General features: G+C 38.3%; 1 protein-coding gene across 1 annotated transcript; it reads left to right on the top strand.

Annotated features, from left to right (window-relative positions):
- Positions 1–535: 535 nt before the first annotated feature.
- LOC140227463 (carboxypeptidase B-like) lies at positions 536–16,696 on the top strand. Its single transcript, XM_072307867.1, has 11 exons — positions 536–581; positions 7,605–7,629; positions 8,118–8,199; positions 8,815–9,060; positions 9,640–9,741; positions 10,678–10,788; positions 13,823–13,936; positions 14,574–14,664; positions 15,233–15,450; positions 15,793–15,877; positions 16,464–16,696. The coding sequence occupies exons 1-11, from the start codon at positions 536–538 to the stop codon at positions 16,694–16,696; spliced, it is 1,353 nt and encodes a 450-aa protein (XP_072163968.1).
- The last annotated feature ends 901 nt before the right edge of the window (positions 16,697–17,597 follow it).

The following is a 17,597-nucleotide window of genomic DNA, read 5'->3' as shown; positions in this document are numbered from 1 at the left end:
CGTTCCTCCGCGAGGATACCCGGAAGAAAATTCACGTCCTCGGAAGTACGTACGTCATGACAAGCATAGTGACGATAGTAGTGATGATGATGATGATGATGATGATGATGGGATGATGATGATGATGATAATGATGATGATGGGATGACGATGGTGATGATGATGATAATGATGATGATGATGATGATGATGATGATGATAATGATGATGATGATGATGATGATAATGATGATGATGGGATGACGATGGTGATGATGATGATAATGATGATGATGATGATGATGATAATGATGATGATGATGATGATGATGATGATGGGATGACGATGGTGATGATGATGATAATGATGATGATGGGATAATGATGATGATGATGATGATTATGATGATGATGATGATGGGATAACGATGGTGATGATGATGATGATGATGATAATGATGATGATGATGATGATGATGATGGGATGACGATGGTGATGATGTTATGATGATGATGATGGGATGACGATGGTGATGATGTTATGATGATGATGATGATGATGATGATGATGATGATGATGATTATCATAGTGATCGACATCGTCGTCATTATTGTCGTAATCACTTTGTCTCCTCTACTTTGTCATCTACCAAAGATAAAGGCACGATGTGCCCATTAGTCTTCTATAACATAGAAAGGTTCGCTCTGATTCTCGCCTGAGAACCATCAAATACTGTAATGATATCCGAAAATCCTCGTTCAAGAATGTGCGCCACGGGCCGGAAACAAAATAAGGAACTTGACCTTGACACAGAACATAAGTCTCCACTTTGACACTTACATAAAATGTCCATATTCACTCCAAGGAATGGGGAGTAGTCTGAGGATATAATGGGTTGACTCAGATTGCATTGTCTCATATAATGAAAGCAAGGCCTTTCCCTGTATAAAACTTATACTTGGAGACGTCTCAGTGCAATGAAATGATCAGACTTCAGAACTTGTCTGCTTCTGACTGCTGGAAAGCTGTCAATTCATGTGGATATATTAGCATTTAGTCCATTTCAATTTGAGTGTGCGTATCTTGGGTACTCTCGGAGTGGCGTAATGATATAAGAGCGAATTAAATCTTCTATTCGAGAAAACACATTTGATATTTCTCCCGTCCTGTGGATCTCACTCCAATTTCGTACACACAACGCATTGCAAAAGCGCCTTGCTTCCTTTTGGACATGAAGACATAGATAGAATTATATGCTCTCGCTCGTTATAAGGTGCAGTCCTCTGTACTTCCGAATAGTTCACCTGATTGATGTTTGGTCAAATATCATCAATTCTATATTGTTACTATATTTGTCATTATTATTATTATTATTATTATCATCATCATTATTATTATATTATTATTATTGTTATTGTCATTATTATTATTATTATTATTATTATTATTATTACTGGTATCACTGTCACAGGAATATATTATCATCATTATAGTCATCAACATCATTACCCTTGTTATATTTTCATTATTCTCTCATAATCATCTCTGTTATCATTTTTGTTGTTTGAATTAGAATTTAAATTCTCAGAGACGGAAAAATTCATACATGATAATGGTTGATGGAAGATGAGCATTTCAACCCGCCTCTCTCTCTCTCTCTCTCTCTCTCTCTCTATCTATCTATCTATCCATCTATCTATCTATATATCTTTACGACGTTGGTCTGTAGGTAACTGGAAAGAGGTCATAATGAAGCAAATTGATCCCGACCAACTTCCGGCCTACTGGGGAGGGTCCATGACTGACCCAGACGGTGACCCAAAGTGCCCAAGCATAGTAAGTGCGTGACATGGCCCCTTTTTGCGTATTGCTTTTGTAGTTTTATGGCTTAAGCTGGATTATTGGAAATGGAAATTTAAGAAATTCATTCTTGAAGTAAGTGATCATTCTTTGCTGCGAATTGTGGTGTGACGAGATGGGCAGTGTTGCCTGTAACTCTGCCAACGGGCTACGTAAGACGCAGTAACACGTCACTCTTTAAGCGGACGTCATCGCATTTCATCATACATGGATTTGGTGATTCGGAAGAAATGTGCAATTCTTTGATCCCTTGGACAATTGGCTTATTCTGCAGAATCCAAGGGAAGAGCCCTTCATCAATAGTAATATCAAACTTTGTACGCTTGCAAGTCAATATGATTGAATTTTGTTTTCATAACTTAACCAGCTGTACATTATTTGTCAAATGAAATACTCATAATTAAGACAATCAGAGCGTCAATTTGCACTAAATATTTCATTGTTGTAGAATTAAATGAGTCTTATCCACATCACAATACTGAAATTGAAAAATAGTAGGCCCTAGTTATAATTTCGTCCAAATCGATAAGACTTACATAACGCCTTTGTATACCATTAATAGCTCTGTGCCAAAATGTCTTTACATCGTGGCTGAGTTTGAAAAACAATAAATCAGTGAGCTTACATCCGCTGCTTCTTTATCCTCCTATTTCGGTCCAAGATTAAACAAGGTGGCAAGATTCCAAAGTCGTTCTACCTGAAAGACCGCGAACCGCCACACACACTGACTACACACGAAGTGTCGAGAGGGGGCGTCATTGAGTTCAAGTACGAAGTGAAACATCCAGACAGCGTCATGAGGTAAGTGACGACCACTGATCTCTATGTAACTAAAGTAACAGTTACATCTAACTATTGTTACATAGAGATTAGTGGGGATGCCACAGAATCTAAAATCAGATAAGGAGGTTTCATATACGGGAGGTGAATTTTCTAGAATATTCAACATCATGATTTTTTGCTCATTTAGGTGTTTAAATCTGGCTTTTTCATGTCTTGTTCAAGAGTAGATGGTAATATAAGAGTCGATTTCACCTCCCCCCCCCCCCCCACACACACAAATAGAAACAACGTGATGATGCAGTCCGCTCGATGCACACAACACGCAACAACATGCAGATTAAACACACCGGCAGGATAATTCAATGGCGGATCCATTTATTTTTTTTTAACAAAAGAAATTTAAAAATGGAGGGGGGCGTGCGACCCCTTTAATTTTGTAAAGGTGCCCCCCCCCCCCTTTACGGAATTCCTGGATTCGCCCCTGTAATTGTCATGTTCCAACCCAGACGAACATCCTTGAGCTATAAGGCATTGATATTTCCTCGTTAATGTGAAACTGTGCACAGAGAGGAAAGGATGACTAAACTACACAGACACTCCATAGAGCAGAGCCCAGCACTCGCCAGATAAACTTGTCATTTTACTGACTCTCTTGCAAGGTACGAGTTCCAAACCGACCTCCACGACATCAAGTTCGGCTTCGATCGTGTGGACGATAAGGGAAAACGTACCCCCATCATGCAGCTGGAAAAATACAACAGCCACATGGTCCCCGAGAGCGGAGAAGTTATGATCACCGAGCCGGGAAATTGTAAGCAATCACTTCTTTTCCGCTATAATTCTCATTTTGTTGACATAAAAAAGTCTTTCCTTGTGCAAGTGTAATACTTTTATGATTCTGAAGCACTTGAAATAGGAAAAGGCGATCATGCCGAATATTGCAACACAATGTCTACTAAAACAGTAGCTTTTTTTTTTCTTTTACATGGGAAAATCGTCATGTCATGAAGGCAGATGGTTGATGAATATGTAAAGGCATCTGAGTATTTTATCTAAGTTTTATAGCAAGCATTATTTCAAGGTAAACCAAAACAAAACCAAAACACCGTCCTCAATACAGTTGTGACTCTAGACCGTCCGAATTATGATTTATCAAATTCCCCTTCTGTGGGTTCTCGAAGTGTTATGTGCTTTCAAACAAGTCGACTGGCACTGAGATAACATGGATAATGTTTCCTCGAACGGGTAAATACAAGTGTATCCCATCTGGTCTGAAACATTTCTGAGCAAACATTTCAGAGAAGTGCTCTCTTCAGCTAATGTTCTTTATTCAGATTGTAGTACAGACACTGAAAAATTCAGTGAGATAAAATGATTCACATTTAAAGATGTCGATGCCATCTGTTTAGAATCATTCCATCTTTGAATCATGCTTTGAATCCAAGTTTCTTGTCTTCTTCTCCCAGACATTGCGCGGTTTGACAACAGCAGCTGGACAAAGACAAAGAAGCTTTCCTATTGGCTGGAGCTCCTGGAACCCAGTGACGTCGAGCCCGAGTTCCAGGAATTGGCGGAAGGCGTTGACGACATTAACTTAGATGATGACTAAGTTATTGATTGAGAGGGCACAATCAGCATTTCATAATGAAGATCACGTTCATTTCACTTCGTTCATGTGCGTAAACGTTTGACGGGAATATAATCACTCCATCAAGAGAGAGTTAGATTAACTCTCTGTGTGCAATATTAATTTCTGACCATATTGTGTGTGTGAAATTAGTCCACATTTGACTCATTGACACAGGAAGATCTAAACTGATAAAAAAAAAGAAAGAAAGATGTGCTCATCGAATTGAAAGGATGACGTATTTTTTTAAGTCGGCGTATATATATATATATATATATATATATATATATATAAAGTTCAACGAAACCTGAAACAAAATATGAGAAGATTATTTCTATTTGATCGTCAGTAAATAATCATAGTATTATGTCACTTGCCTTGTCCTCAGTGCATTGTAGAAAACAAATTTTCAGATGAAGGAACATATTTAGCTTTGATATAATTAACATTTTTTGTCTCATTACGTAGGCATCGGCTCTATGATTTAAGAAGAACTTAAGTTTACCGCATAAGAGATAAGCGTCTCTGTAGGGTAAACTCAGTGCATATTTTGTGATGTTTCAGATGTGGATTGTCCGTCTTTAGCAGGAATTCGTTTGCACTTTTACAAAATCAATGCATGCACAGCGACATTTTAGTACGGGAAAACTTACAGGCATCATTTCTGTAGTAGCCGTTATGGTTAAAATTTGAACAATTTAGATAATGGCAACCTTATAAATGGCCTTGCGATGCTGACAACTGCCTTTAATTCCTCCCTCTGTAAATCTGTGATTGTCCAGTGCATATAGCTCCAGCTGTTTTGTTGTACCACTTTGATTACACGATGCTATTTGCATGTCTTCTGAATTGGTTGCCATTTCTATGTATAAAAGTCTATCACGTTTTCTGTCACTGTTTTCACTATCATTCTGAGAGGTATATAAGCGGGCACGCAGTTGCATCTTGTCCGTGTGTTTTACGATTGCATTGTCTCTTTCGAACAACAGAAGGAACATAGAAATACATACTTATATTGTCGATATGCTCCCGAGTTATTCAAAATACAAAACATACAAAAATAAAGTGGGTCCCTCCATTTTTCGATGTCTTACGTATTATGTCGTCTTTATCACTTCAGTCAAGTTTCATTACAACGTATTTCTTATTCCAAGGTTCCTCGATTTTATTTTTCTCAATTTACTTTGTCTTGACTATGCAACCTTATTCTCTGTTACCAAAGAAAGTGAAATGTTTATGTTCTTTTCGAAAAATGAAATAAAGCATGAATTGAATTGAATTGAATTGAAAACTAATCAGTTGTGGATGGAGGTGTTAGGGGGTTTAATATCCCCCTGCACCCTCTCTCGGCTGCCAGGGTGAAAATATGTCGTGCATAGAAAATTGCCATCATGTGTGCAGATTGACACAGTATGTTCCGAGCACTCTGTATCAGGCTCAGCCCAACGGCAAACAGTTTGTCATGACCAATCGTCATTGGGTCAACCCCCCCCCCCCCTTAGCGAATAGCCGTGCTAATCGAATGTGCCGTTTAAATTTGAAATATAAGAGACAACAACGGAGTTTATACATTATCTGATCCTGAACTCTACTGAAACCTCGATTTTTTAGACGACACACAAATCTTAACAAAACACCATTATTCTAAAGTATACAATTATATCAGGGGTACTGAATGTTAGCCCGTTAATTGATGGGGTTGTCAGTGTTTTATGCTTACGGGGCTACGCTTTCAGTTGGCTTTCTAGCATTATATCTGTGTATCGTAATGGTTTGTTACCATCAAAATCTAATTCGATGTGATTTCTTCCTCATCAAACTCAATGTTTTAACGCGGCACCGTCATGAAATCAAACCGTGATGTTACTGTTCTCAAATTATCATCCTCATATTCTCTATTTTGCTTCACTTGTAGGCCTAAATGTAAGCGCATGGTTAAATATGCGACGAATTAACGTCACAGGTTAAGAAAAATGAGGATGACCTATGGAGCCAATCAGGAATATCTTCTCATGTGCTAACGATACCTGACTGGAATTGATTTTTCCCCCAGCATTGGGATTAGGTAATTTCATAGGCGGCCTGAAAAACATCGAAGGGTGCTGATGAATATCATCAATGTTATCGCTGGTATCAAATTATTTTTAGAGTCTAAAAATGATCACGCATTGTTACGTAACGAAGATAAGCAGTAATTATTAACTAGCACAGTATGCCGCAAACGTCTATGTATGAAAGAGAGAATGTAAACCTTTGTGAATTTTGATACTTTACTTAAAATTACGCGTCCTGACCAGCTTTTGACAGGGTGAGCCAAATTGTGCTCATATCCATTAAATCCTCCCACGCCTACAGTTAAATAACACCTCTAATGATTCTCTTTGGGAATTATTAGGAAAGAGAAAAGAGGAAAAACAACAACACTGACATGAACCGTGGATTGTATATTTTGTTCGTATGAATCTTTCTGTGTATATGTGTATTGCTACCATAAAATCTCTTGATGTCGAGCGATTGAATTGTCAGAAACTACATTGGACTTGATTACGTTTCTGAAATAGACACGATGTACTGTTGTGTATGAAAAATATCAAAACATTTGATTTTGTATTGAATTTGTAGTGTGAGTCTGTATTTGTGTGGTGAACGGAATGAGCGGGCAAAAGGCTGCAGTGTAATACGGTGATAATAGTCACCCACACTTATTTTGTTGTGAATTTCAGGGAGAATGTGGGTGAATGTTTGCGATTGTGATGTCAGAGAACAATTTGATTTGATTTAATTTTGATTTGATTTATTTATTTATCCTATGTATGGTATCATTTACAATTCCTTTTTGTTTTTTAGCAATATAACCAAACATAATTATATACATACACATAATGATACTCATTATAGCTAGTTTCTACAATTTCAAAAATTTCAATTTCAATTTACCAATTTCAAATTCAATTTGAAGTTACGTCTGAATTACTGCTGATCAAAAGTGTATGATCACTAACATGAAAACAAGGCTTAAGTATCTTCTTTCCTTTCTAGGTCAGAATTGGTGAGTGATATTTTTAATACAGTCAACAAACTTTGCGTAAACCCGCGAGTTGTGTAACGGCGATTAAACAGATGATTTGCGATAAGGATTATGCATGCAAATTTCTCCTAACAACGTTCTTTGCAGAAAACAAAATAAAAACAACAGCAACTCTTATGAGTTTAAAGACTTTAAATATAACCGCATTATCCTTGCCAGGTTATGGGTGAAGTTAGCTATCCATATGCTGAATCAAAAGGTGGTGTTGTCATTTTAGCATTACATCATGAAGACGTTAGGACTGATCACTCTGCTAGCTGTTGCCTGCCTCTCCTCGGCCAAATATGAAGGGTGAGTTTTGACGTAAAACTGAATAACTGGTGTTATTTCATATGCAGATTCTTCGTTTCCTTAACATTCTATTCATCCCTCTTAACTCTGTTATCAATATTTGTTTTGTAATGCCTGTTCCCGTAGTTTTTACTTTCATTACCAAATTCCATGTATTTTTTTCCTCTTGTTACCCCTGACGATCGCAAAGCTCAGTGTATCTCAACATCCAGCTCTTTCTATTTTCATTTTCTTTTTCTCGTCATTCTTCTCTTTTTCTATCCCTTTCTATCTCTTCCTCTCCACTCTCTCTCTCTCTCTCTCTCTCTCTGGATGCCTGCAGTTTCACCGTCTGTCTTATTTTCTTCTTATTTTTCTCAGTCAGTAATATATTCTACGATTGTAGACACATGACAGACATCAGATATGAGACCCATGGATAAATACACTGAAGTAAGAGAAATTTCTTCTGTGATGATTCTTCACATTTTGTTTCTCGTTTCATTTAGCTGGGAGCTGTGGAGACTGCAACCCGCTAACAATTCTCACAGAACCTGGTTGAGAGATCTGGAACTGAATCTCGGAGATGTGGTATGTGTCTCTATTTTGTTAAACCTGCTTGTCTCCCGTGACCCCTGACTAAACATTATAGTGATAATCATTACAGGATTTCGATGGGATCCATTTACACCAAGTTTCAAATCATGTACCCAGAAAATGTCATCAGGATTTCCTTTCTTGGTGTAACAAAATGGGACATTTGGAATTCTGAAACAAATGAACGCTTGTGCCATTTTGAGCTGGAGAACGAAATAATCAGTTTCCCTTGATTATGAATTAACATTCTAATTCCTTGTAACTTTATAATATTTGTTTGAAAAGCATATTATTTCAAATGCCTTTTTAATGTCGCGGTATCGTCAGTTCATTCTCATACATAACCTGTTAATGTTGTGTTCTATTGGAAAGTGAGATAAAGTTGAAATGGAATTGAACCTGAACTGGATATCGTTTCTAGCTCCCTATGTACAACTGTACTGTCACTTACTATTTGTTTTTGTAGAGCAATTATGATATGCTCACCAACTGTTTTCAAGAAAGTCATTTTGTTTTTGCAGTTTTGTGTATGTGCATGGGTGTCTCACACGAAAAGATTTGCTTTTAATGTATGCTTATCTAAAAACTTTGTTATCTATTTCCAAACAGCTGGACTTCTGGACCAGTATCTCAAAACTGTCTGGCGACCCTGTAGACATCTTGGTCCCGCCCCGGTTTCAAACGACTCTCAGTGATCGCATGGCAGACGTGGGAATCCCTTATAAGGTCGTGATGCATGACGTTGGTGAACTTATAGCCAATCAGATGGCAGAAATCCAGAAGAGGCGTGCCACAGACGTGAAGGCCTCGTCCGCAGCCAACTTTGATCACAACGTTTACCACACTTATGACGAGGTATGAAAAAAGGAGCTAATGTAAGCGAAGACATTCATTAGAAAATGACATTATACGTTCTTTAGAAAGCAGAGGGAGTAGTGATACACAATGTCGAAAGAGTGTGTACTTTCCATATTGGTAATTGAAATCTGGAGCATTCTCCTTGTATTTTCTTCATACATGTCTACTGTGACATTCACGGCATGTAGCCTATATTATCAGGTCTTGTCTCCCGAAAAATTAAACAGATCTTAACTATTGAACTGATTGTACGATTCTCCTCAAATTTTACTGATGTACTCTTTTAATATTGCTGCATTCATTGAATAAACATAATTATATCATTCGGAGTATATTTCCCCATTCAGACCTTTCCAATACTTTCCTACTCTTTATCTAATGGTTTAAAGCCGTTTCCTTGCAGCTACTGCAGGTGGGTTTTTTTTTTTGCCATTTATTATAGTGAAGTTATTATTACTTGTATTATCTTTTTCATTATCAGAACGATTAGTAGCAGCCTCGTCACCACCATAATAACTTTGATTTCCCTTCATCATGCATGAAGCTCAAGTCAAGAGATTTTCTCTTCATTCCCAGATTCAACAATGGGTGGCCGACCTTGCTGTCGAGAATCCCGACATCGTGTCGACGTTCAACATCGGCAAGTCGTATGAAGGACGTGATATCAATGGATACAGGGTCAGACTTTTGAATTGTCCTGTTTCATCCCAGTATCATATAAATTTCGCATTCTGTTGACCTAACAAACATGCAGGGTACAATAGCATAAAAATCGTGCCAGGGATGTTTTTGAATGTTTTGAATTCTAAATGACGAAGAAGTGGAAAGGTCTTTCGCAAAATTTCTATTCGGAAACTCATCTTTTTTCTTCAACTGTGTGGGATGGAAAGGGAGTAGTAGGGTGGTCGGAATACACCGTATGCTATCTTTCATAACGATATAAGGCCGATCATCACCCCCCCCCCCCCCACCCGCCCCAAAAAAGAGCACTGACTTGCAGTTTGGAGTATGCCTATCACTTGTTTGCTTGCGGTTTTTTCTGTTTGCTTGCGGTTTTTTTTCCTCCATCCATCATCATAGATGGATAGAAAGTCTTCCAGTTCACTCCACCTCACCACAAATAACGCAATAATTATGGCAAGGTGGGGGGGGGGGGGTGGGATAGGTAGGAGAGATGATTCACATCTATCTATCGCTGGCAATTGCAAAGTAAATGAGTGACGTGAGAAAATAAGCAAAAAGACATATAAATCTATTTAACAGTTAATAAATGAACATGATTAAACAGATGTTTGTCTCTTCTCATCATCTGAAATATACGTAGATTTTTATATAATTCTTGTTTTTGTCGTTACTATTGTTGTTTTTCTTTTGTGATACTTTCTTTTTCATTGACATGATGAATTCACTTGAACAATGTGTCACGAAATATCGGGCCATCAGTGCATGGTAACCACTATACCAGCAACACTAAGTATTAAGATATAAATAACCTGTAGGGAACTATACTAGATAATGAATAATTTCAATTCAGTTCAATTCAGTTACACTTAATAAAGTGATAATAAAGTGATTGTCTCTGTGCTTTAACGTCCCATCTGTTCGCCACTGCAGCTGCGTGGTACCGGAAGTACCTCTGTCAACCCAACTGCGGTGTGGTTTGAGGGCGGTATTCACGCCAGGGAATGGATCTCTCCAGCCACTGTCATGGGTTTTACACGTAAGGTAAGTCCGGTGAAGGAGTTTTTGGAGTTTTTGTTAGGGTATTCATTTATTCATTTATCTATTTATTTGTTTATTTATCTATTCATTTATTTATTTATCTATTTATTTATTTATTTATTTATTTATTTATCTATTCATTCATTCATTCATTCATTTATGCATTTATGCATTTATATATATATTTATTTATTTATTTTACTTTTTTTGCGTTGAGAGAGAGAGAGAACAAACAGAAAGACGGAAAGAGACAGAGAAGAGAGAGACAGAATAACAAACAGGAAGAGAGTGTTTGTGTTTTCATACTAGATATTGCTGGATTTTATCTTTTTATCGTTTTATTTTCATGAAGGCGTACTTAGTACTCTAGTTGAGAATATGTCTGTATGTCTTTATTCGTGTCTTTGGCTGCTAATTAAATCCTCTTTATGTTTGTTTGTTTGTTTGTTTGTATGAGAAAGTGAGGAGAAAATGCCGATTAGATATGATTGTCTTGTCCGAGATTCTTCATGGGACTTCATGTCCGGGACTTCAAAGTTCACAATATCTGAATATATTCAATAGGAACAGTTAAAGGGCGAAAAAAAAAAATAAATCTTCGCGAGAAAAAAAAAAAAACTCAATAAAAATTGAAATACACTTGTAAACGAGTTTCATGGGTTCTTAGCGTAATGGACCTACTACACATCAATAGACATTCATAATTTCGTTAATCAACATGCATGCCTGCGTCTATGTGAAAAATGTCACAAACATTTCAAACATTCTTCCCTGCTTTGTTCTTACATTCTTCCTTGCTTTGATCTTATGGTCTCCGCCGCCAGCAAGCCGCAGCAAAGCACAACGCAGCTCTGTAAAATCTGTAAAGTAAATGCGCAATCAAGGACAATGCATCTGACACATTACAGTTGTGGTATGTATTTGTAAATTACAGCTCAGATATTTTCATTAGCGACATGCAGGTACATGTACTTTCAAAGCGAAAGATAACTTTTAAGCTAATTAATTCTGATTCATCTTATATACGATTACTTAAAATAATCAAGTATAAAGAGGCATATTGTACCTCCTTTTCCGCACATTTTTTTTTTCAGAGCAAAGACAAGAGTAAGGGAAATGATATGCATATCTAACTATTAAGCAACATCATAATTTGTGAGCGATAACGAACGAGTATGACACGAAGTTAGTCATGTTCTGAGGGTTGCTGCTTTTCATCATTGACGTTTATTTAAAGGCATTTCCGTCTCAAAGGAGCATCAGGCAAATAAGACTGGATTTACGGACACAGTTCTTTTGCCAGTGACGATGCATGGTTATGCAACCATCATTTTCGCTGACACCTGTATGTATTCATAAAGATGCGCATAATCAGGTGGCGTCTAATCTCGTACTTGCTGGCTGGATTCGTTGGAAGCGCCCAGTCAAGTTGTCCTATCACCGTAGCTTGACTAAACATGAGTCCTGTATTGTCATTGTAATGTATCTAATTGAATAAACATCGCTAGCAAGCACAAACTATGCTTCATCTTGCCTATTTTTCATTGATTTTGACTGAAGTGGCGCACAAAAGACTGGATCGCTTTAGTATTGTGAGTTTCACACAAGATCTTTTCTTTATAGCTGCCACAGAAAGAAATTTAGCGTAGCAACATAGCTTTCAAGAAAAATTTAAGTCCCAAGATGGAATTAAGAGAATTTTTGTAACCCCAGCCAAAGGCTAGAGAATTTTACATAAAGTTGCCTGTTGAGCAGTAACCTGTATTCTTTTGACTTTCTCTAGAAAGGCCCTGTGTCCGAAGTCGGACGCGGGTGCCTAATATACTTTGCAAAGACAGACAAACAGACACTCTTCCAAAATTCATTTGGCTACTCGCAATCGCAGATGAATTTAGGTTATATGACAAAGTTCTCAACTGACACCGGTTCATGCTGTGTTTTGACTAACTGCTTAATTGCTATTGTAACTGGTTTTTTTTTAATTCCTATTTATCAAGTTTTTATGTCATGAAGATGAAACATGCCCATGCGTCATTACATTCATAAACTTCTGTTTTTCTTTCTCTACATCAATGACTGTCTCTATCATTTTATCCATCATCTAATGTCATCCTGTATGTTCGTCTGTCAATTTAACTGTTCGACTATCGTACCTCCCTGACTCTATGTGCATTTATACCTCTTGTTTTTCTGTCTCCATATTCACGTATCTATTCGTTGACCCTTCTTCTCATCCATCTATCTCTCCATCTATCCATCCATCTGTCCATCTGTCCCCATCCAATTCACGTCTTGTCATCCACCTTTCTCCATCCACCAATACTGTCATCCATCCATCCACCCATCCACCCATCTATCCATCCATTTATCCATCCATCCATCAATCCATCCGTCCATCCCTTTATACATCCATCTATCTATTCATTCATTCATTCATTCATCCACCCATCCATCCATCCGTCTATCCATTCGTCTATCCATCCATCCATCCATCTATCCACCCATCCCTTTATCCATCCACCCATCCATTCATTCGTCTATCCATTCATCCATTTATCCATCTATCCATCCATCCATCCATCCATCTATCTATCCACCCATCCCTTTATCCATCCACCCATCCCTTTATCCATCCACCCATCCATTCATTCGTCTATCCATCCATCCATTTATCCATCTATCCATCCATCCATCCATCCGTCCATCCATCCATCTATCCATCCATCCATCCATCCATCCACCCACCCATCCATCCATCCATCTATCCACCCATCCCTTTATCCATCCACCCATCCATCCATCCATTCATTCGTTTATCCATTCATCCATCCATCCATTTATCCATATATCCATCCATCCATCCGTCCATCCATCCATCTATCCATCCATCCATCCATCCATCCACCCACCCATCCATCCATCCATCTATCCGCCCATCTATTCCAATCCATCCAATCATCCATACATCCTTTATATCGATCCATCTTCCTAATACCATCCTATAATTTCTGTGCACCCGTCTTCCACCTCCCACCAGCTGGTCGATGCCTACCGAGCAGGTGACAGTCTCGTAGTAAACATGCTAGACAACGTGGACTGGTACATTGTTCCCTCCCTCAACGTTGATGGCTACGCCTACACTTGGGAGGCGGTAAGTGCAAAAGATAAAATACTGAAGTCGGAAAGAAGAGAAGAGAGTAAGAAACAAGTGTACATAAATAACAACAAAACACGTCTCTCATAGGTTAATAACAGATGTTATCACCTAATTCATACCTTTGAAACTTACATTAAAAACAGACCGTTCTGTTCAATGGATTTTATTCAAGCCATTTTGGTACTGTATTTTTCATGTGTCTTTTTTTTTTTTGGCCTAAGTAATACAAGCTGTACATTTAATTCAGGCCCCCACTTTGATTCTTATGAATATTTTGCATTAACATTTGCTGCAAAAGTTATTTGTGTATAAGTGTGGAATACATTTGAACTCAGTTCAAAAAAGATAAAATGTTATTTTGAAGTAATAATCATTGTAACTCAGGGTTTGTTTGTGTTTTTTTTTTTTTTTTGGGGGGGGTACTTTTTTTTTTTTTGCTTTTGTGAACATAGAAGTGGAAATAATAAGCAAGACACATCACAATATCTCCGGATTACACTTATGTTTTGCTGCATCCCTCACCCCCCCCCCCCCCATCCCATCCCCTTGCAAAAAGAACAAGAAGAAGATGGAGACAAGAAAATCGCATGAACGAAATCTATTTTGGCCTGTGTTACTTTCCACTATCTAGGACCGTCTGTGGCGTAAAACAAGGTCACCCAACCCCGGATTTACCTGTACTGGGAAGGATCCAAACAGGAACTGGGCTTACGAATGGGGCGGTAAGAATCAATACACCCTTATGTGTATCTAGTCTATGTGTTAATATAGGGCCTATAATTGCAATACAATGAACATCGCTAAAAACTGAGAGCACGGGGCTATTAGGTCAATCAGTCTACGATTATAGCAATTGCCTATTATTCTTCGTTGAGATGTATTTATTCTTGTGTGCGTACGTGTGTGTGTTCCCTTCACATGAAGAGAATGATAACATAATATAAACTATGATACCTACATTCTCTCCGTCTATTGTGTATACTATGTGATATTTCTGCTGTCTTCGTTGTTATTTTAGGTTTGCACTCAAGATAACAAACTTATACACGTCCGTGTTTAGAGATGACATTCTCGTCCCGACACTCAGTGTGACGATGATATCATTGGGGTTGTGACCTGGGCACATGACGTTGTGACTAAATGCACTTTTGAGTTCGGAACGTTCCGTTCCTTCTGTCGACATTATGAAATAACGGTTGAAACGAATTGATAAAAAAAATGAAGTAAAACAAATGAAATAAATGCGAATCAAACACTAATAATTCGCCCCTACTGCCACTCGATGTACAGGACCAGGAACCAGTCCCTGGCCGTGCTCGGACAACTATCACGGACCCGAGCCCCTCTCGGAGCCCGCCGTTGCTAACGTGGTTCGATTCCTGAGACAGAAAAAGGCTGAGGGACAGGATTTCATCGTCTTCCTCGATTGGCACAGCTACTCTCAGAAGATCATCGCCCCGTGGTCGTACAAGTCTGTCGACACCCACACTCCAGATTACGACGACCAGGTAGCCCTAAGTATTGAAGTCGAAAAAGAAAGGCAAAGCATAGTAACCATCAGATATCTTAATGTTTATTTCTTGTTAGACAACTTCTTTAAGGTTACGCTTTCCTTTCTTCTACCCCCCCCCCCCCCATCTCCCCCCCCCTTTCTCTCTCTCTCTCTCTCTCTCTGGTATAGAATATTATCATCAATAAAGGAGGACATCTTATTTTTTATCATATTTCGAGATGTTCACCAGTAATGCGACGCACCTGAAAGTACGCATGCTTTTTTTTAATAATGTTTAATAATTATGAATCTAACTAATGCTATCATTGTGTTCATACCATCCCTAACCCCGATAAAGATGGCGTTTGCGAAAGCGGTTTCAGATGCCATTTTTAGCACAAACGGCAAAGTGTTCACCTATGGAGCCGGAGCTGAGATAATGTGTAAGTCTTATCGGCTACCAGTCCTAGTATAGCCTTGTGTTTTTCTGTGATTTTTTTTTCTTCTGAATAAGATATGCTGTGATGAAATTATCGGCAAGACAGAGTAACAAAATTGGTTTCAAGTCCTGGCACAAACATTCTCTAATTCTATGTGCTTTCTACAACAGAGTGAAGGGCCGATCGATACAAGGAAAACATTTTTTAATGCTCTACAGTTCAGGAAGTGAAATGAAAAAAACATCGAGATGAACTAAAATAGAAGAGAAATATGATACGAAACCCAATTATGAATTAAACTAAAGCACAGCGAAAAGAAGTAACGTGATACTATGAAACGCCAAAGGAAATTAATGAAATGACGTAACATTTCATACTTATATTTTCTTTTGATATTGCTTTGATTAGATTTGATTTATGAAAATTTCTAATCCTATATCAGTAAATATGTTAATTCATCTATTTATCTATCTATCAATTATCTGTCCATCTATCTATCCAAGAGATGCATTTCAATATATGTAAATCAAAGCATACAAACATGAATTGTGACATGATTACATCGATGTCCGTTATCACCCGCAATCAGATCCGGCTGCCGGGTCCAGCAAGGACTTCGGCTACGGGGCCTACGAACCCTACGGCGAGGACACCGACGGCGGGATCGGAGCCAAGTACTCGTACACCATCGAGCTCCGCGACACGGGCGAGTACGGCCAACTGTTGCCCGAGTGGCAGATCGAGCCGTCCTACAATGAAATCTACAATGCCGTGCTGGCGATGGGTGACCATATTCTCAGGGAGCTTGGCTTTATCCAGTAGTGACGTCACAATAATTGACCTTCGACATCTACTTGGGGGGAAAAGAAGCAAGCTCTCCGATTGGTGTCCCGCTCCTCTTGTTTGAAGTTTCATTCTTGTACCAATTTCAACGCAATTTGCATATCTTTGTCAATTCACATAATCATACAATATCATTTCTGCGGTCAGGCAACTGTTTACACAGCTAGCGATAATTTTGTCACTCAAATCCTCTGAAACAAAAACTAAAACTTACCTCAGATGAGAAAAGAACTGTCGTGACTACATTCCGAAGACAAATTGCAAGTATATAACGATGAATTCCATGTTGATTCTTAGCTGGGCAAAACAATAAATTTTATATGATTCTGTGTTGAGCAAACCATTGGTAATGCGTAATATCTACTTTAAAAATACTTTTGACCCAAAGGCAATAGATAGATGGATAAGGTAAAATAAGCTAAGAGAGAGAAAAGGAGACAGAGAGATCGAGGGGAGACGTGGAGAGAGAATGAAGAAAGATAAGGGAAATATGAATCCAGGGAGAGGGAGAGGTTAAAGTGGATGGAAGCTAGGTCGGAAGCGTTAATTGGAAATTTAATGTTATTGATAAAGAATATGAGTGGAATATGTTCTCATGGAACGATGAAGCAAGTTGTGTTTTATCATCGTGAGATATCAAAGCTGCAACGATACAGTTAACCTCTGTTTGCGTCCAATACCAATATATTGGCCTATTATAGTCAAACCGTGGCAGTCTTAGTCTCCACTGCGATTGCTTATCGCGATATTGAAATTCGTCTAACAAACGCGGCACTTTATTATCACAAAAATATCCCAGACACACTTATACAAATTGTTGTCTTTCCAGCAGAGAATATTAGGGTGCGGCTTTATCCTCGCCCCCCCCCCCCCCCCAAAA

This window comes from Diadema setosum, chromosome 4 (assembly GCF_964275005.1).
Source record: "Diadema setosum chromosome 4, eeDiaSeto1, whole genome shotgun sequence".
In the NCBI taxonomy this organism is placed as follows: domain Eukaryota; kingdom Metazoa; phylum Echinodermata; class Echinoidea; order Diadematoida; family Diadematidae; genus Diadema; species Diadema setosum.
Note: the sequence above shows the minus strand (reverse complement) of the source record. Positions and strands in the feature narration are given on the sequence as shown.